General features: G+C 36.5%; 1 protein-coding gene and 1 non-coding gene across 9 annotated transcripts in view; both read left to right on the forward strand.

Annotated features, from left to right (window-relative positions):
* The window catches only part of LOC115223141 (DENN domain-containing protein 1B), a 222,531-nt gene extending 200,886 nt beyond the window's left edge, over positions 1-21,645 (forward strand). For all 8 annotated transcript variants that reach the window (XM_029793558.2, XM_029793554.2, XM_029793559.2 and 5 more), the window contains 2 exons: positions 16,207-16,363; positions 19,762-21,645. In XM_029793558.2, the coding sequence (XP_029649418.1) occupies positions 16,207-16,363; positions 19,762-20,946 (1,342 nt within the window). In that variant the 3' untranslated portion in view covers positions 20,947-21,645. The remainder of the gene's footprint in view (positions 1-16,206; positions 16,364-19,761) is intronic.
* On the forward strand, positions 5,924-6,030 carry LOC115223348. The gene has a single exon (XR_003882797.1). It is a non-coding gene; the product is annotated as a U6 spliceosomal RNA (small nuclear RNA).
* Positions 21,646-22,351: the final 706 nt, after the last annotated feature.

Raw genomic sequence — 22,351 nt, forward strand, 5'->3', positions numbered from 1 at the left:
CAATCTTACCAGACCTACATTTCAGTGTGCTGACGTTGAGAGTGCCAACTCCGAGGGTGTGGGAGGTATGGGCCCTAGAGACCCTGGGATGGGGGACAGTGGTGTCATGTACCTGAAAAAGAGCTCGCGTTTGTCAAAATTCATAAGCAAACAATGATCTTAAATTCAACCGGCTTGCACTACACTATCATGTTTTGCACTGTATGATCACTACCTTATATAGTAGGGGTGGGGTTGGCGTTAGGTGTTTATGGGAGACAAGCAAAGGAAGACGAGATAGGGACTTCCAGTACAGGTGGAGAGGGTGGGAGGGTGGGCGTACTGCCGCGAACTGGCAACCATGGGCTAGGAATTAAGAGACAGAAAAAGGCCGATAGATATCTATCGGCATATAATGTAGGAATTAGATAGACAGAATGAAGGCCGATAGATGAGCCAGTGGATGGGGTGGGGTGGGGTCAGTACACGTGGGAGGAATGGTTCCGGGATTTGGGGAAAGACAAGATTAGAGACGAAAGACTGTGTGATAAATTTTCATGAGTGAAAGAATATGTTGCAAATTAAGGAAATGCATGAGCTAGGGTTTAAGATGAAAAGACATCGACAGTAAGATGGAAAGACAGAATAGCGAGAAAATAATAAGGGTTTATGGTGATAATAAGGGTTTATGGTGATAATACTCACAAAAATACAATGAAAGGAGTGAGAAGTTGAAAGCTTAAAATCTCTGAAATTCTTCATCCTCTGAGAATCGTGTTTACAGCCAGGGTATCGAAGTCAATAGAATGGTCAAGCAGCATGCATTAGTTTATATAGGGTGGAGGAAGCTGTGGAGGGGGGGAAGTAGGGAGTCTTGGCTAGGCGGATGGTACTCGAAAGAGAGTTAGATATAGACACAGACAGAGTGGCAATTGATAGAGAGAGAGAGACACATAGTGATAAAGGGAGGGGAGACACAACATGACAACAAACCTCCACGAACTGGCAACCATGGGCTAGGAATTAAGAGACAGGAAAGGCCGATAGATAGATAGGCATATAGTGTAGGAATTAAATAGACAGAGTGAAGGCCGATAGATGAGCTAGTGGGTGGGGTGGGGGGGGTCAGTACACGCGGAAGGAATGGTCCCGGGATTTGGGGAAAGACAAGATTAGAGACGAAAGAAATTACAATTGTGGAACTCGAGATACTCTCTTCAAATTTAATAATTCCAGTCGGCTGCATCAGTAAAATGGCACTCACTAAAAGTTGTTAGTTATGTATTTCATCACTGGATAAATTTCAGTCTGGATGGTCTGGAGCCCACCTAGGATAATAGAGACCATATTGCAGACAGGTGGATAAACAGGTTAATTTGTGATATTGACAATTTTCCTTGTGTTTAGTCTGTCTTTGATACACTACAATGTTATTTCAGAAACCCACATGGCATATGGATGCTTGTGTGTCTGTGCATGTGTGTCTGCATATATGCACAAATATTGTGTATTGTCAACTTGGCACAAAATATTTATATTTAACCTCAACCAATAATTGAATTTATTGCTAAAATTGACCATAATTTAATCATGAATAATGCTATAGTAATTCTGTACTCTTGTATTTTACTGTGACGCTACTCCTGATTCGACAGGTATTATATAATTACTTACTATACTCCTCTTTAACAACATGGTAGCATTTTTGGCCGGATATGGTGCTTCATTAACATTGTTTTCTATCGTCTTTCCAATTTCTCCCTACAATCCTATTTCTTGTATTAATTCATTGTCTTCATTTAAAATGCCAACTTCACAGTGTGTGAACTGAATTTTTGTCTATCAAGGATTTTACATTTTAAAAATATTTTTATATGAGACCTGTATAATCTGGTTGCTTGAGTACTTTTCCTATGAAAAGTACATAATATTCTTGATCTCCTGGGTCCCTTGTCCTGATGTTTTAAATATATTGTATTGGCTTGGTACCAGTTTGGTAGCTTGATTGGTGCTTGGCTGGGGGATGCAGTGGGAGTTAGAAGAATATTGAGTCGGTGTTGACAAATAGTTATACCAAAAACTTGGCCAAGTGGAGTGAATTAATATTTTTCTCTTAGGGATAAGGCTGATAGTCAAAAGCCTGATATTTTGGACAGAATCCTCTGTTCAAGAGACAGGTCCTGTCTGATATGTAAAACTTCTCTTATTCATAGCAAAAAAACCCATTTATTGGACTTCAGAAATTTTCTGTATTCATAATTGTATATATTTTACTTTAGCAAGTTTGTCTTGTAAAATAAAACTCCACCCACAATGAATCCTTGCAAATGTTTAAATTTGAAGAACTGTATGACAGTGCTTGTTGCATGTCCTTCCCTTTCTGTCTGTGTTTTTTCAAAAAAAATTTTCTACTGTGGCTTGAGGAATAGTGCACATCATTGTGAAGAGCTGAGTAGGCTGAGGGTGGTTGAGTGCAGGAGATAGGAGACTTGCCAACTCTGAAGAACAGAGGCCATTATAGTAGTTACAAGAAAGACAAAGAGAGGAGATGGCATGCTTGTTGGGTAGAGGCTGCAGCATATCTGCTAGTGATTGAATGCCAACAGGTCCATCTGGATGAAGCCCAGAATGTCTGCATGTGTGGTGTACAGCAGCAATGCCATTCCAGATATGGGAGCAGTAATCTATTGTGGGCCTTACAATAGGCTCAATATTGCAATGTCTGTGCTTCATACATTCCTTACCTGTAGCGTAAGTATTTGTATGTTACTATAGTTACATCTGGTTATAAACTAAAGAAAGAATTTCCATGCAGTCATCTGGAATGCTCAATGTTACATCAAAATATTCTTCAAATCTCGATTAGTCTTAAATTCATTTTATAAAATGAAAAAAACAGTATGATAGTCATGATTGGACTGTCTGTTATCAAAGATCTGCTCAGTTTAGTTAACCTGAGACTAAACAGCAGCAGCAACAACTACAATCTAGAAATTTACTGTTATTTATAGTGCTTTGAGCAAGGGTAGAGCACACACATGTTATGATATATATATACTCTTATCAGAATATATATTTATGCTGTGTAACTTTTAAACTGGCCAACAAAATGAAACTTTTTTTAATCATCAGAGTTGCTGATTGACTTTTTTGGGTTAATTTTTGATGCTGATTATGAATCTGAAGTCCAATTTCCTCTATCAGGTCACATTTTCATGTTAATGATACCTGCTCTTTTAACTTATAGGATACATAAAGCATGTCTATATAAAGTATATTGAATACAAGATACGATAATTTCATGGCTTTTTATTGTACAAAATTAAAATTATTGTGTACAAATAAGTTAGAATACACTCAAATGCATAACAACTTGAAATCTTTGGGATTTGGACTTTCAATGGTGTTTTGTCTCAGGTTCATCCCTATATAACATCCAACAGTAGTCAGTTAACATTCCTGCATTCCAAAATCCTTGATATCGTTGTTCCATCGATGCAATATAATGATGAAAGTATTCCCCTTGCTCATCAGACACTGTTCCAAAGTTCTCTGTAAAAAAGTCCAGATGTGAATCAAGGAAATGGACTTTTAGTGGCATCCGACAGCCCATTGCAGCGTAGGAGTCTGTGAAAATTTTCTAGGCAACAAGAGATCTCTAGAGTTTAGAAATGGAGTGAAATGTCTTCTAGAGCCATTTGAAGGATTCCCAGGCTTTAAGCTCAATCTCATCCAGTGCTGTGAGGAAGTGGTTGTCTTTCAGGAGTTTTTTTTTATCTGCGAACCTATGAATGCACCCTCCTTCAGTTTTGCTTCAGTGATTTTTGGAAATTTGGCCTTCACATATTCAAAACCTTTTGAGTTTTTCCTGGCAAGTGTCTTCACAAATTGTTTCATGAGGCCAAGCTTTATGTGAAGAGGGGGAAGAAGAACATTTTCTGGGTTTAAAAGTGGCTTACTCTGGATGCTAGAAACTCTCGGCTCATATGATTTTCGCAAAGGTCACTCTGATTGCACATAGTGCTTGTTAGATGCATGACTGTCCCATAGGCATAAAAAGCAACAATTATTTCGTGAACCCAGATTGCATTCCCATCAACATTTCAATCACCTTCAAGTCTCCACATATTTTCCAGTTGTAGTTTGTATACTTTATGGCATTGAAGAGTACTTGCATGTTTTCATAACACTCCTTCATGTGGACTGAATGTCCTATGGGAATGGATGGTTTCTTATTGCCGTTGTGTGTAATGCTGCCTTGAGGCTTCTCTTAGATGAGTCAATGAATAAGCGCCATTCAGCTGGAACAAACAGCGAAATAACTCATCAATGTTATTACTGAAACAAAGTGGTCCATCAACAGAGAAACATGAAGTCAAATCCCTATTTATCTTCCTGAAATGAGTAATATAAACATCTTTCTTAAACAGACACTTTTCTTGTAGGTGAGATACTAGCTTTATCCTTCAACAATGACAAGTCTCTAACTAAATCATTTAACTCTCGAGAAAATTTCTGTGGTATGTCCTCATTTTCAATTGTGAAATCTGCATCCACTTTGGTGTCTTCCACAGCAATAGTATTTTCTTCAGGAAATACATCTTTGTCCGACATCTGAAGGTCATTTTCTGGTGGTATTGGAATAGGAAGATCATCATCATTGTGTGGTACTTGTCTTCTTGCTGATTCCAAGTTGGGGTACACAATCTTATGCTTGGTCTTTATAGTAAACCCACATACATCAACGTTGCAGAAATAACAGTCCATGAAATGATCCTTTGGCTCTCTCCATATCATAGGTATTGCAAAGAGCATTGCTCTCTTCCTCTTATTTAGCCAATCCCTTAGTCCATTTGAACAAGCTGAGCAAATGATGTGCAGGGCCCAACTCTTATCTTGATCCCCGAGAGAGCAGCCAAAGTATAACTGGCAGATCTTGATTTCACTTGTGATGGCACGTTGCTGAACTTTGGTGGTAAATGAACCACAGACATGACAAAATATATCAGGACTGTTCTTGCAATGCCTTGACATCCTGAGTAGAATTTGATGATGATGACTTGGCACCTTAAACAGAAAGTAAAATTTATGAAAAGATTATGAAAACATAAAATTACAAAATCAATAGAAAACAGAAGTCAGAATTTACCTGTATAAGACGTTTACATGTAGCGATACTGCTGATGGGAGTTATATACCTCTCTTGTCTCATCAGAAAAACTGTGCCTGATAGAAAGAAGGAAACTAATTACATTTTTGAAATCTGTGGACAAAACTACATATAAAACATCGTCGGTCTCTTTTGCCGAACCGCTAGATTGTGGAGACGTGGGCGCACCACTGTCGGTTGTCGGGCGATGTTGGGGGGACGGACACAAGCATACACACACACACACACACATATAGATACATAGCGGACTTCTTTCAGTTTCCATCTGCCAAATCCGCTCACAGGGCTTTGGTTGGCCTGGGGCTGTAGAGGACACTTGCCCAAGGTTCCCCTTTACTCAGAGGAGGACAGTGGCCCATGACTTTTGTAGGTACTCTGAGATTGACACAAGGAAAGTTTGGAGGAAGCAAGGGGCTGATGGTATATTGCAGTCGGAAGCAGCATATCAAGGTATTGAGTTCCTTAGACCAGAGACATGATCTAAGAACCCGTAACAGAATGAACTCTGTTAAAGGTACTTGAAGACTAGATAGGGATGGTGAAGCCTCTAGCATTTGTCAGCTTTGATCAACTAGACCAGTGGTTCTCAATCATTTTTTGCCTTTGGACCCCTTTGATTCCAATTTTACTTTATGGTCATTCACTGTATATAAAAAAAAATCTTAGTGTATTTTTATAATTAAATATTAAGAATTGTTTAAAAAATTGCCATATTTTGTGTATTGTAATATCCATTTTATTGTGCATAAATATAACCAATTTATTGCACAAATTTTAACAGCTACGGTGTTACATATTCTAAAATTAAAACGATACAGAGAAGATTAGCATGGCCCCTGCATAAAGATGACACACAAATTCATGAAGCATTCCATATTTTATCTAGGCATAGGAGTGGCTGTGTGATAAGTAGCTTGCTTACAAACATGGTTCCGGGTTCAGTCCCACTGTGTGGAACCTTGGGCAAGTGTCTTCTACTATAGCCTCGGGCTGACCAGGGCCTTGTGGGTAGGTTTGGTGGACGGAGGCTGAAGGAGGCCCGTTGTGTGTGTGTATATATATTATATATATATATATATGTATATATATATATATATATATATATATGTGTGTGTGTGTATGTTTGTGTCTGTTCCCTCAGCGTCGCTTGGCGGCCGATGGTGGTGTGTTTGCGTCCCCGTGGCTTGGCGGTTCGGCGGGGGAGACTGATGGAGTGGGTGCAGGGCTTCTAGGGAGTGGGTCCTGGGGTTGATTTGCTCGACTGGGGGTGGTGCTCCGGCGTGGCCACAGTTAAATGACTGAAACGAGTAATCTGTTATGGGCCCCCCCCCTCCCCCGAGCCACATGGACCCTGGTTGAGAACCACTGAACTAGACTTATTTCAAGGTGTGGCTAAACTTGTCCAATGTACATTTTTTTTGTTTTCTGTGGAGGGAGGTGTTTGTTTTTGAGAGAGATTCAGAGATGTAGTTAATATTTCTAGCTAGTTGAAAAACTTCTGAGGAAGCCTCTAAGCTGTTACTATTACTTGAACAAGCCATCATAGGACTCTCTATGCAGTTGCATGACTTGCTAGAAATACTTCCCAAATCCCTCTCAAATTGCATTCTATTGAATTTAGGAAAACTATAAAACCAGAACAATACATGAGATAATGGTTTTTTTATATATTCTCTATAATGTAGGGTGGTCATGGCTGGAATGCCTTTGGCAGCTTCTGCTCATTAAAGCTTGGCCACAGGCTCAATAATATGTTTAGGATTTAGTTGATTTGGGTTAGAGATTGAGCCTCAAGCTGCAAAGTAAAATTCTTCACCACACAGCCATATCTGCACCCACATCACTTTGCTAGACAAAGTACGAAATGTCTTATTAGGCCTCTGGGTGGTAGCTTATACATAAGCATTTAGATTTTTCTTTCCATATCCTTTTGATGTGGTTTGAGGATACCGTCCTTCCCCCAATCTCTTCCAATTTCAGAAGCACTGAAAAGAGTATGGATACTGCTTCACTTCCCTTCCCTCCCCTTCCCAATTAAGCAATTAAAAATATAAGAGCAAAAACTCATGCAATTTCAGGAAGATTTTATTTTTAAGAGGTTGCCAGCCTCGTCTGGACCTCGTGCCGGTGGCAAGTAAAAGGCACCATCCGATCGTGGCTGTTTGCCAGCCTCGTCTGGCACCTGTGCCGGTGGCACATAAAAAGCACCCACTACACTCACGGAGTGGTTGGCGTTAGGAAGGGCATCCAGCTGTAGAAACACTGCCAGATCAGACTGGGCCTGGCGCAGCCTCCTGGCTTCCCAGACCCCAGTTGAACCGTCCAACCCATGCTAGCATAGAAAATGGATGTTAAACGCTGATGATGATGATGACCTATTAATGTTAGCACTGTTTTGCTTATTTACTGAAGGACTCTTAGATTCATAAGCAGTCACATGTGGTGTACAAATATCATTGTGTAGTTAAGAAGTTTACTCCTCAAATATGTTGTTCTGGGTTCAGTCCCATTGTGCAACATTTTGGGCAAGTATCTTCTACCATAGCCTTGGGTTAATCAAAATGTCAAATTTAGTTGACAGAAATTGTGTTGAAGCTTGGTGTGTGTGTGTGTGTGTGTTGTGTGTGTGTGTGTGTGTGTGTGTGTGTGTGTGTGTGTGTGTATTAATAGATAGATAAAGCAATTAAGAGTATGAAGCCAGGAAAAGCCCTCAGCCCATCAGGAATCACTGCTGAGATACTTAAAACATCTGGTGGTGTGGGCTATGGCCTAGTCACTCGCATTGTAAACCAGGTAGTTCATGATGGAGTCATACCCAACAACTGGCGTAGCAGCACCATAGTCAACTGCTACAAGAGTAAAGGTGATGCTTTAGATAGAAATAACTACAGGGGTATCAAACTGCAGGATCAGGTGATGAAGGTCATGGAGAGGGTCATAGCCTAACTAATTAGGGAGAGAGTCTGCTTCGATGAGATGCAGTTTGGTTTTGTGCCAGGTACAAGCACCACTGATGCCATAGTCATGGTCCGACAACTGCAGGAGAAGTACCTAGCTAAAGATAAACCCCTATACTTGGCTTTTTTGGACTCTGATCCCTTATCTGGTGGGCGATGTGGAAACTGGGGATTGACGAATGGTTAATAAGGGCTGTACAGGCCCTATACAGAGATGACGTTAGTAAGGTTAGGGTTGGCAATGAGATAGTGAAGAATTCCAGGTAGAAGTAGGGGTGCTTTATGCAAAGTAATTTTTTTATTTACCAATTTTAAAATATGTTTTTCACATTACTAAAAATGGTAGGATTAGGGTTAAACTTCCTCTATACTAAATAGGAAATATACATAGTAGATATCATAGCCCCATACCCATAGTTTACGCAAGTAGAGTAGAATAGTTAGTAGGCTGTTTTGTAGATAGATGTATGTATGTATGTATGTGTGGGTATATGTATTTATATATATATGTATGTAGATAGATGTATGTATGTGTGTGGGGGTGGGCGTATGAATATATATATATATATGTATATGCACGTGTATGTAAGCATATGGATATGAAAGTAAACAGATTAACATACAGATGGATAGTTACATAGGTTATATGAACAAACAAACACACATACACAAATGAAGACTAAAACACATGACCATATATACACATACACTTTACTTCACACAAGGACACATATGGAGATGCAATTCCATACATACAAACACGGTATATAGTTGCAAAACATATGCACACACACACATACATAAAAACACACAAACATGGACATGCAAGCACATGAATATGCAGAATACATACATACAAATGTACACACATAGATAGATACATATGCATACACACACGTGTACACACACGTGTGTACATCCACACACATGCGCACAAACAAAAAGGAACGCAGTGTGAGTGACAGTCAACAACTATTGAAAAGGTTGCAAGATGCAACGAAAATTTTAGAAAAATAAAAAAATAAGTAGAAATTTTACTGGTGAGTGTGTTAAATTATAAGGCACCAAAAGAGAATGACTCTCCCCAGACACAACAGAATATGCTACAACACATGAACTCACATAAAGAATCTTGCAAACCAAATCCCAAAACAAAACAAAAAAAAAATGGAAGGGTTATACCACAAACGGGTATATTGATTACTCACAGCATTTTTTTTTTATCATTGCATACAAAATGATTCCAGACAACTGTTCCATAATAGGGGTAACTGAATTTATTAAATTTTGTTTTGGCATAACTATTACATTTGAATGTTGCCCAAGAATACTTCATCAAATATTCTTTATGAATTTTTCCTTATTGACATTTTATGTAGAGCTGTGATAAACTTTAAACATTAGTCTCAAGTGAGCAGCCAAATTTATTTCATGTTTAGTATTTTATTATCAAACATTAAAGGCCAAGAGTGGGATCCTCTGAGAGCCTTTGAGATAATCCTGATTGCACGTTTTTGTTAAGCATGAAGTTTACTTAATTTTGACTTGTTGATTCTACCCCAAGCTAGGTTACCATATATTAAATCTGGATTAACAAAAGAAAAATCTAACGTTTCCATTGCTTTGTTGTCCAAAAACCTACGTCCCCATTAGATTATTCCAGTTTGTGTTGATAGTTTGGATTCTGTTGCTGGAATGTGCAATTTCCAATTCAAATTTTTTGTCAATAAGGTTTCCCAGAAGTCCAGACTTTTTAGACTTCTTTTGAGACAAAGTGAATTTTGGGGTTGTAAAGTAGATTGTCATTAGATGGTGAATGAAATAGTGTGCTTAGTTTTATCTATGTTCAGTGATAATCTATTTCGTTTCTTTGAATAATGTGCGGTAGACTTTATCTGCTAAGAAAAGGTCTGTATCATTGGCAAAGTGGGACTGGATGGTGCATATCATTAAAATGTATAAGGAAAAGTAGGAGACCTAATATTGAACCTTGAGGAATACTGCATGATATTGATAAGATATTGATTTTCATTCAGATTCAGTGTCATCAATTTGCACAAATTGGTTTGTATTGACTAAGTAATTTTTGAATCTTGATAGTTATTTCTCAGAAACTCCATAATTTTCAAGTTTTTTTGTTAATGAGTATTCTATGACCAACAATGTTGAAAGCTTTACTGAGGTCAATGAAAACTCCAAGTGTAACATTTATTTAACACAGCTGTTGGAATGTCACTGATGAGTTCTATCAGCCCATATTCTACACCAAAATTCTTTTGAAAACCAAATTGTTTGGAATAAAAAAAAAAAAGATTATTTTTCTCAAAGAAATCATAAAGAGTGCATGAGTCTCTCTAACCAATTTGGGAAGACTGGTAAGATTGATAGTAATCAGTAATTACCACCTTCTGCCCTTGCTCCTGATTTCAAAAGCAGCACGACTTTTGCTATCTTCATTTCATCTCCAGATACAAATTAGTTTTGAAGACCTGTAGTAATGGGATTTTTATTGATTTATCTGCAATTTTAACAATCCTTAGACTCAATGAGTCGTGACGAAGTGCTTTGTTTGTTTTCAAACCAGTGAATGCATTCTTCAATTCCTCATCCTTAACATTTTGAAAATATACTTGGTCTTTCTTAAAAACTTATGGAATTTGTTTTGGCCCTTGGTATTTTTGACACGTGATTTGGACCAACATTGGTAAAAAGTTTATTGAATTCTTCAGCAATCAATTTCTTGTACACCTTTTTGACATTTATTGATATGCAATTCAGATAATTATTAACAGGTTTGTTTTTTGAAAGTATTGTTTTCATGATTGAACATATTTTTTTTAACGTTTGTGTTTTTCAATTTAGTTTGGAAAATGAGAAAGTTTATAACTTTTTCTTTTAATGTGTTAACATTTTTTGCATATTTTTGGTATCTTTCCTCAATTTCAGGACTTTTATTTTTAATGTATTTCAAATACAACCTTTAATTTTGCTTAGAACTACACAAAATTTCTGCAGACATCCATTTGTTCAAAATAGACTTTCCTTTCACCAATATTTCTTTTATAGGAAAATATAAAGAAGTTTGAAATTAGCTAAATATTTTCCATAAGATCTATTTTGAATTGCATATGTTGATAAGAGACATCCAATTACATTCTTTGAGCTTCGTCATCATCATTTAGCATCTTTTGTCCATTTTGGCATGGGTTGGATGGTTTGATTAGAGCTGGTAAGCTGGATGGCTGCACCAGACTCCGTTCTGATTTGGCATGGTTTTCTACAGCTGGATGCCCTTCCTAACGCCAACCACTCCAAGAGTGTAATGGGTACTTTTATGTGCCATTTGCATGACACCAGTATCTGCCACAATGTTGATTTTGCTTGGCTTGATGGATCTTCTTAAGCACAACATAATGCCAAGTCTTGGTCCGTGAGGCCCAACGCTTCTAAGGAACTCAGCCATTTTGCCTCCATGATGTCCATCACTTGTTGCAAAGATTTAAACTTTGTGTGAATGTCCTCTTTTTAACAGTTGCTTTCTTTGTTAGATTTTTTTAGGGCTGCACTGAATATTGGATAATTATCACTGACTTCTGCACATACAATGCCAGATTTAATATCCTGATTATAACTTAATATGTTGTCAATGCAATTGCTTTTTATTTTGTTGTTACACAGGTGGCATTAATGATGGAAGGCATAAAATAACTTTGATGCATTTTGGTGGGGAAAAAGTTTATAACCTTTGGATCTGTTTTGTATGCAAATGAGATGAGTTGAGTTTTGTATGCAAATAGAGATTGCCTAATAGCAGTGAGGAACTTAGCTATATTTTGGTTGAAAGCTTTAATTTCCCCTTTTGTTGGCTGATATGTTTCCAAGTAAAATATTTTAGTTTTTATTTCAGTAAATTGAGCTTCTAGGATTACTTTACTTATTTGTAGTTCTTCCATTTGAAACTGTCCAAACACCTCAGTAAATACATACAACCTCACCTTCTCATATTGTATCTTTGAGGTACATGGAAACCTTTATAACCAAGTAATCCAGTTTTTGAATTTAAATCCTCTTCTTTTTCGTCTTTTGCCCAAATTTTTTGAAGGCAAATGAATGAAATGGGAAAGCCGATAATGAGCACAAAATCTCCTCCTCTCGAGATGGTGGAGGGTCATAAAACTGAGTGTCAATGACACTTTCTGAAAGTTATGGATTCACAAAATCATCAGGATCTATTTCACCATGTATGAGTGAATTGTTATTTCTTAAAATACTTAATAACTTAGAAACATAGCAATTGTTAGACTTGTTTTGGCTTTTAATGGAAAAGTTAAACATTTTTTTGAGTCTACTAAAAAAGTAAAAACTCATTCATTTCTGGTTCAACATTTTCTTGAGCATAAAATTTATTTTTATGTCATTCTTTCACTTCAGCATATAACTTTCTCTTGGCATCAACAGTCTCTTTTGAGAAATTCTTGTTTACATTAATTCTATGTTCCTACAATTTCAGTTCTCTGAACGTATCCAAGACAGTCATGATGCTCAAAATCTAGGGACTTCGCTACAATTATTCATGTTTTGCTGACTTCTTTCTTCCTTGTGTGGTGACCCTGCTCAATTTTTATTTCTTTTTGTAGCCCCAAGATCTATTTGAAGAATGTTTGTAGCTTGTTTTTAGACTCTGCCCAGGTTTCATTGCTCTTACTTTCCTTGAGGCTCTTGTAACGAAGGCTGTTTCATTGCAAATTATCCGCCAACTCTAAAAACTTCATTTCCTGTTTTTCACATTCTTCCAATGTCTCATCTCTTTGTTTTGTGATATCCTTCATTCTTCTTTCAAAAGTATCACTATGAAACTGGGTGCTTTCTTTAGATTCTATTATCTCAAGTTTTAAAACCACAGTCTCTTCACTCAGTCTATCAGTTTTGGCCTCTCATTGCTTTACAGTTACTGTGAAAAATTCCATAATTGTCATTTTATTTAATTCCATGATTTTTTTCAGTTGCCCCTTTGTAAATTGTTTAGCCACACTGGATATATCTTTTCTTGTTGATGTGTGTTAGTAGGTATGAAACTTTTCTTGAAATGCAAGACATGTGGGAGGCCTTAGAATAAAAGTAGGGAGAGGGAATTTCTATTTTGAAAGCCCCTATGAATTTTGAACAGAGGTTTTCAATTCAGTAGATTTTGTATCTTTGGTTGATTTTGATAACTTTCAGTGATTTTGGTTCAACTTGATTATATAATATATATATATATATCTCCCCCATTCCCGTCGTCCATCTGCGACGATACTTCCGTCGTAACTGCTATCCTGTCCTTTCTCGCCCGCCTTCTAAGGCTACTGGTCGACTATTTTCTCTCTCTCGTCGTCCACGATAATCCAGCGTTTGCAATACTTTTTTCGTCTGGCGTTAACAGCCCTTCTTATCTTGTTCTCCTTGTCCTGTCTCTCACTGTTATATTTTTATTTTTCCACTGTTTATATATATGTTTTTTACTGTTTATATGTTTGTACTGTCGTTACCGTCTTGCTTTTTTTTACCCCTCTGCGAAAAGATCTCAGAATTTTAATTGATTTGCTTTTCGCGGGAAGGAAGTTTTCTTCAAAGTATACGTCTCGCTTTTATCCTTCGAAACGTTTAGTAGATGAAACCTTAGCGACTGAAGAAGGGGATTTTTCGTTGTGCTTATTGTCCTGTATCTCTCTTTTTTTTTGCTTGTCTTGTTCCTTGGTTTGTGTCTATGTGTTTCGTCTCTCTATGTGTTCGACGTCTTTTTGGTGTCCTGTACACATATATGCGTGTATATGTACATGTAGAGGTAGGTACGTACATATATGTTTATATATATGCATATGTTCTATTTTATTAACATATATATATATATTATATATATATATATATATATATATATATATATAAGAAATTAGAATGACAAAGGAATAAGCACTTCATTAGCTTACAACTGTTTCTACTATAAGATGAAATGCACTCATAATTGAATGCTTAAGTATCACCCTATAACTTCATCAGAGCTTCAAGCATGAAGTTCATAACATATTTATTTATCTGTCATTCTAATCACTTATTACTGCTCTGTACTTGACTGACACTTCATTCTAGAGCATATGTATATTGAGTTCTAACACCAGGTTAATATCACTATGCCTACACACACACTCCCTGGTAGATATAAATACTTTTGGTTAAAACCTCTACTCTAATTCTAAATAAGACCATGAGTTATTATTACAAGAGGTTTGTAAATAAATTAAAAAATACAAATATTTGGTTTTGTAAAAAATATAATATAAATTTTTACTTTTGTTAGAAAACCTTGAAAAAATATTCAAGAAATGATTTGCTTTGGATAATGGATAACAAAAAATAGAAAATGTATCAAAATAAGGCATAGCTATGTGATTTAAGAAGTTCCTTTCACAACTCTGTAGCTCTGAGTTCAATGTTATTGTAGTAATCTTGGCTAAATAACTTCTACTGTAGCCCTGAGCTGTTCAGTACAGTGAAAGTGAAATTTAGTCGATAGAAACTGTGTAGAAAACCATTTGTGTGTGTGTGTACACTTGTGCATATTGAAACCATGGAGATCTGATCAGGCAACTGAGATTGGTGATATTCCATATTCATTCATTAATACTTCTAAATCTTGTGGTTTTTCATGTTTCTTATGTGGAAGCCATGTTAGTTTTGTTAAAGAAGTATTTGCAGTGGAAGATGGTTTTTTTTATAGTTTAGGACTTTGTGGGGGTTTATATTGAATGGATTTGAGGTATATGCATGTATACATGTATGCATGTGTATTTGTGTTAATCAATGATTTGAGTTATGCTCCTTCATGTGAATAAGTTAAAACTCAGAGATCAATAAAATAAGTTGCACAGGTTGACACAACCAACAAAAACACTAAAAAGCAGTACCCCCCCCCATCTAGTTGCAGTCTATTGACTGAAATCAATAAACGAATATAAATTTATCAATGATTTGCTTTTTTCTTTTCTTCATATTGTATATTTTCAATGTTTTGCTTTGTCTGTCTGTGTGTAAATATCAGTTTCCTCCAGTTTCTGTTGAATGTCATTTTTCTTTGCACCACTAATACTGTTAGGAAAAGGATGACTATTACAATGCACAGATCCTTATTTTCCATTTCCATTTCATGTTTTATCATATTGCTAATGTGAATAACTTTCGGGGGGGGGGGTTCTGCCACATACCCACATGACTTGTCAAATTTTAAACAGTTGTTGCTTGTGTTATCTGGCTCAATTGTTACCACATCAAACAAAATGTTTTGGGCATTTCTTCTGATTTCATATTTTGAATTCACATGTCACTCAGGTTGACTGCCTTTCATCATTTCTGGGTCAATAAAATAAACACCAGTTGAGCACGGGTCAATATAATCAATTAATCCCCTCCAAAAAATTTTAAACCATTATAATTATTATTATTTGGAAGCAAATTGATAGAATTGTTAGAGCTTCGAAAAGAAAGCTTTGCAGCATTTGTTGTCTCTTTAGTTTCTGTTGGTGGATTGGCAGAAATGGATTGGACTTAAAATGCCTCACAGCATTTGTTCAAGCTTCTTTGCCTTTCATACTTTTAGAGTCAGTAAAAGATAAGAACCAGTTAAGAACTGGAGTGAGTGTAATTCAGCTCACTCTCTCCCTTGAAATTACTAGCCTTGCATGTAAATTAGAGATTGTTATTAAAAGGGTTATTAGCAGTACAATGCTTTGTATCTGTTTCAGCTCTTTACATTCTGAGTTCAAACCTCACCTATGTCAGCACAGCCGTTCAACCTCTATGGTAGATAAAGTGTCATTGAAATTCTGATGTTATTTAACGAAACCTTTCTGGCCTTGTGGCTATGTTAAAGATTGTTGTTGTTATTCCCACCAATCCTAACTTTGTTTTTCTTCTTTCTGTAATCAATTAAATAAAATCGATGTCAAATACAGAGGTTGATAGAACTAACTAAACTCCTTCTAACAATTTCTGACCTTCTGCCAATGTTACAAGTCTTTGTAATTTTGTTTTAATTACTCTTATTCCTCCTCTTCTCTTCTTCCTCAGCCGTTCTAAGCATTATCGACTGATCAATGTTGAAGACAAGACATCTGATGACTTTGACTTGTTACGCAGCCAGAGGGTTGGCATTAACCTTCTGGATGATCCTGATATTCAGAGTGCCATCCGCAAGTCTGTTAGTCTTGAAGAAATCACTCATCCTGTAAGTCAACTTTACTTTAAACAAATACTTTGATCACTTCCTGCCATGCCATATTCTTTAGAAATTTCTTAGAAATTTAGAAACAAGAAAATCTCTTTATAAAAAGGCAAAGGAGCCAGTATCAGGAATCAAATTGGTTTTTTAAATAAAGTTTTTGTTTTAATGATTTACTCAAGTGGTAATGACCTTCATCATATCCTGTACCGGGTTTGGCTAAGAATTGCAAAATTGTGAGTTAGGTTCCCTGACTGACTGGCTTGTTGAGTTTCTGAGCTTCTTGGCACTTTATTTCATGTTGCTGCTATCCACTCAGCTGAAAACAAGTCCTAGCAGCAACTGGTGTGAGTAGGTAATGGGTTAAGTCTACAACAGACCGGCATCTCCTCTCGTAGGGTATCTTGTAGCCTATTACTTAAATGCTTCAAAAATTGGATTATGATATGGTTTAATTAGCTCATAATCTTGTGACAACTTTTAATTTTTATGTACATAGGCACAGGCGTGACTGTATAGAAAGAAGCTCTCTTCCCAACCACATATTTTGGCGTTCAGTTCCATTGCATGTTACCTTGGGCTGAACAAGGCCTTGTATGTCGATTTGCTAGACAGAAACTGAAATAAGCCCATCATGTATATATATTTACACTAGCAGTAATACCCATCGTTGATTGGGTAATTACTTTTACTGTTTCTCAGGCCAAGAAGTTAGAAAGATGGGTATATCATAGAGAAGAATGGCTTCACAGAATCCAGGTGACTGCGATGGCATTGAAAAGGAACATCCACTTGTCACTATTCCTTTTGACGTATGAATAGGTGGTATACCAAAGGAGAATTGAAAGATTCAGTTTGAATGTGAATGAAGCTAGAAGAATAGCTTTATGGAATCCAGGTGACTATGCAAAGGCACCGAGAAAGCCACAGGTGAAGTGGAAGACCCATTTGTCACAGTTTCTTTTGACATTTGAAAAGGCCATATGCTCAAGGAGAATTGAAAGATTCAATTTCGAATCTAAACCAGGGTGAAACTATGACTACAGATTTTAAGTTTACTTGTTCTGTATGTATTATATAAGAGAAAAACATGTAATAACTGAAGTAGAAAAAAGATGGCTTTCATATATGAACTTCTGTTTGTTCTTCAAGTTGCAATCCACCAACTTTTAGTGTTTGGTCCTGTGTTTTATTGATGCTCATGGCAAAAGAAAGTGGGATAGGAAACTAACAGTTTAAATTGGAATGGGACACTAGCAGTAATACGATGGGTGTTACTGCTAGTGTATACATATATACATGATGGGCTTCTTTCAGTTTCTGTCTACCAAATCCACACACAAGGTATGTGTATAACAGGTATGCAAGGAACTAAGACAATGTCACCATTGAGAATATTTGCCTCAATGCAATTCCTCATCAGTTTGTGCACAATTAGTGTTGTAACATTGCATAATTTTTGTTGAGACATATTAGGAAATGTAGAAAAAGCACAATAGCTTCCCTTGAACCATTTACTTTCATTTTGGTGGACAAACAAACACACAGATGGACAGAATCTCTCTTATATATATATATTATATATATATATATATATATATATATATATATATATATATAATATTACATATACATATAGCTTTCCTTGAACTATACTTTCATTTTGGTGGACGAACAAACACACAAACGAACAGAATCTCTCTTTTCTATGTACTTCTGTCTCTGTGTGTTTCTGTGATTCTACCCTCCTACCACTGTTTGGCAACTGGTGTTGGTGTGTTTACATCCCCATAACTTAGTGGTTTGGCTAAAGAGACTGATAGAGTAAGTACCATGTTTTAAAAAAATAAGTATTGGGATTGATATATTCGACTAAAAATTCTTCACGACAATGTTCCAGTATGGCCACAGTCTAATAATTGAATCAGGTAAAAGTAGAATGGAAGAATTAGACACAGTGGTTTTGGACTTGTGTGGGGCCCCTGAGTGGGAAGATGCAATATGCAGAGGAGAGGCAGGAAGGCATGGGTGGAAGTAATATGCAACTAGCTAGCTCTGAGGAATAGGAGCAGCAGTGTGGTGGTGGGAGAAAAAGTAGAGAGAGGAGAAAACATATCTGTGGACCCTGTTTGTAGTGTGATGATGGGAGTCATTTGCCAACCTGCTGCTGGCTTTCTTTTGGATACAGTCTATACTACTTGCATAGCAGTAACACCATATCAGATGTGGGAACAGTTCTTGCAGTAGTAGCTCATACTTGAGGAATTTTTTTTTTCTTTGTATTATTATTATTATTATTTGAGAGTCTGCAAGCTTTTCAGAGTGAAGTACTTTCTGTCACCGAAGAGAAAGACAACTAGTTTGTAGTTAAAAACAAATTTTCAACATCACTTATCAGAAAATCTCATCTGTCTGGCTTCTTAATTGCAGTGATTTTGAGCTTCTGGACACCCCTGGTATGTAAGCCAAAAGCTGCAATTAAAAACAAATCAAAACCATATAATTAGACTCCATATAGTCTGTATGTACCCACTTTCCAGCCATCTCTCATAAAACATGAAAGATTGATATTAAAATCAGATTTGTTATGGAATTTCAGTCATGCAGGGAACCCTCCAGTTTTGTAGGGTTATATAAGGGTACTTGTCAGTTATATAAGGGTACTTGTCAGATCAGGTAAATACAAAATTGTTTTGATATGTGCAGTGATTGCTTCAATCTTTGGAATAAGTACAAGGAAGGAGAGATAAAAAAGAAATCTGGATCTGAAATTGGGACATGGTTGGTTACAGCTCCTTTGTTTTAGATTCGTTTGGGTCCCATTTAACCTCTGTGTAATCTTAATATTAAGAAATTAAAATGGTTTAATTTCCGACTTTGTGTTGGAAGCTAATCCTTGTCTCCAGTCAAGTGGAAAATGTCAGCCTCAAACAATTATTTATCAATAAAAGAATCTTTCCTTGTTGTGACTATAAAATAATGACAATGTTTTGAGAGAGCATCCTATCCCCAACCATATAAATAATATTTTGAATTATTAAATCTCTCAACAATTCTGGTGCCTTACACCAACAACTATTTCGTGATTCTTCAGCAAACATGATAAAGTCTTGCTTTGCTGATGAGGTCAGAATATGACTGAAGAGAGTCATCTCTTGTACTTGTCAGATCAGTGAAAATTATATTAATCAGTGACTAATTTTATATTTCCCATTTGCAGAATTATTTTCAGTTAACTTTTTGCTGTTTAAATATGTTAGCACAAATTTATCAATTATCAGTTTTTAGTCAATAGTTCCTCTTCAAAGATAAGACAGAAATAACTTAAAACTCCAATTTTTTTGTTATATATATTTATTTTTTATTTTCATTTTTTTTTTTTTCATTTTCCTTTTTGTTTCCAGAGAGAAGAAAGTGATTTGTCATCACTTGACAGTGGAAGTGGTACTCCATCGGAAGGAGCCCAATTTTCATATGTGGACCTGACCACAATTGATGAATCAGTGGAGTTAGCCAGTGCTGGGAACAAATCCTTACCTACTACAATCACTCGACAATGGTCATCTCCATCCAATACCACTTTGTTCTCAATGGAAGAATCGGCTCCTGTTGGGAACATTGACCAATGGCAATCTTTTGATTCTCCCGAGAAAAAGCCTCCAGACATAAACCACAGTGCTTCTCATCTCTATCCTCAACCATCTTCTAGTGTCACTGCAACAAAAGACAACATTCAGGAGAAGGAACATGATGTGAGCAACACCACAGTTAACAGTTGTGCTCCAAAGGCTCCTGCAGTTCCCCCTCGGCCCTCCGCTAAGACAGTTGCAAATACTGTAGCATCTTTTCAAGATGACTTTGCTCCCATGTTACCACCCCGAGGGAAAAGGGCAGATTCAGATTTTATGAAATTTGAGGAAAGTACTTCATTTGACCCCTTTGAAGATAATTCACAAAATCCCTCTCTGGCTGGACCAGAGACTGCTTCAACAACAATAACTTTAGAAGGACCCCCTGAAAAAACAAATTTTCGACGAAAAGTAGGTGGTACATCTATTTCCCGAACACCAGCATTCCGTCGTGCCAAACAAAATTCCCTTAATATTACCTCAGAGCCCCCTGAGGTTGTTGACAATAGAGATGATAGGGTGAAATCCAGTGACCCCACTTCAATGTTTGACCCTCTTACCAATCCTGATGCTGTGGAGGTTAACTCCAGTCAAGCAGAATCTTCAAAGGCAGCGCCCTCTGATGATGAAGAATTGTTGCGAGATTGGGACTTTCATAAGAAAACCTCTTACAATTGTATTTCAACTGTTCCCCCTACATTAACCTCTCAATCCTCTGTTTCAGCTGTCCCCGCTTCTCCTTTTTTCCGAACCCCTCTTCATCCTTCATCTTCTCCACAACTCAGATGTAAATCAGCCAATATAAGAGATTATAGTCAGATCAGTCGACAACGTACAATTGAAGTTGATACAACTCAAAGACCAGGCTCAAGTGACCTCTTTGCTGATCTTGTTGACCTTCATCGGGGTAAAAGCCGAACTCCCTCTCCTCAACCGAAATCATGGCAAGCTTTCCAGTAGAGCATGTTGTTAATGTTTAAATTAATTAATTATCTTTGCAAATTAAGCTGACCTACCAGTTTTATTAATAATGCAAATATAATTGACAGTTTTAATAAAATAGTAAAATAAATTTCCAAAATTTAAGATTAAAGTTGAAAATTGTTTGAAGATTAAGATTTTATTTCAACTCTATTAGATAGAGTTCCATTGGCCTCCATAGTTTACCAGAGAATTTCTTCTCTTCCTTTCCTTGTAATTCTACACAAGAACATATTTCTATCTTTCTCACTCAACTCTCCAATACCAGTGTCAAAATCTTGCTCTATTTAGGAAAATTCTGCTTATATTTCTAATCAGTTTTCTCATTCATTCTGTATCGAACTAATACTATCCCGGTTCTGGAAAAGGAGGTCTATAGCATTTTCCCCTGAAATCAACCGATATCGGAACAAAGTACCCTGATGATTTACTTAATTTATACTATGAACTGGCATGCTTTTCACATAAGCCAGCAATGTTTCCTTATGTCTTGTCACTAAATGCTTTGTTTTTTTTTATTTTTATTAATAGTTATTTTTTGTTTTGTTTTGTTCTGTTGTTGAAACTTTGCTATGTGCAAAATTGAGAAACTTGACCATATAAGGAAACAGTTTTTGTGTTTCTTTATCGAGTAAATTCCAAACTGATTGAAATAATATTAAAATTTACTTGCCTTTCTGAGTATTTTCTTTCACTTCTTTTGTAATTAATTATTATCATAGATGTTCTCTAAAGTGTCTTCCAGCTTCCTAATAATATGGAGAAATGAAGGAACAAGATGTGCTGCTAAAAATAGTAGCCAAATTTTGTTTATCCCTTTTGATCCCAACCCATCTGAGACTGCTCTTCATTCTATGATATGTCCTGTTTTAAAGTGGTTTCCCATCAAAATTTCATGTTAAATTATGTTCCAGGCTGGAGCATAATAATAGTGACATTTTAGATTCATTATTTTAAAAATTAAATGAAACAAAGATGACATTTTTGATGGAAATATGGCAGCTCAAAGATTGAAACATATCCAATCATCACAAGAAGAAATAAAGGGAGGCACTGTGAATATGTCTCTGCTCTTAGGTTTTACTCTGTCATAGCAAACTTGAAACTGCAACTACAAGCTAGCAAGGAAGCATCTTCATGGTTGCTTGACCCGCTAGTAGTAGCAACAATATCAATCTCAAATCAGATCATAATGTCTTAAAAAGGGGACTTTTTTAAGAACTATGTAGAGGAGGAAGAGCAGCAAGCAAGACATTTCTTTTGCAGGATCTTGAAATTTGATCTAATCTGTGAAAAAGGAGACATCAGAGCCCTTGGTTTGAATGCTTGCAATTCAGACCGACGGCTCTGCTAAAGGACTACAAGGACCAGGTGATGATATATC

This window comes from Octopus sinensis, linkage group LG22 (assembly GCF_006345805.1).
Source record: "Octopus sinensis linkage group LG22, ASM634580v1, whole genome shotgun sequence".
Taxonomy (NCBI): Eukaryota; Metazoa; Mollusca; class Cephalopoda; order Octopoda; family Octopodidae; genus Octopus; species Octopus sinensis.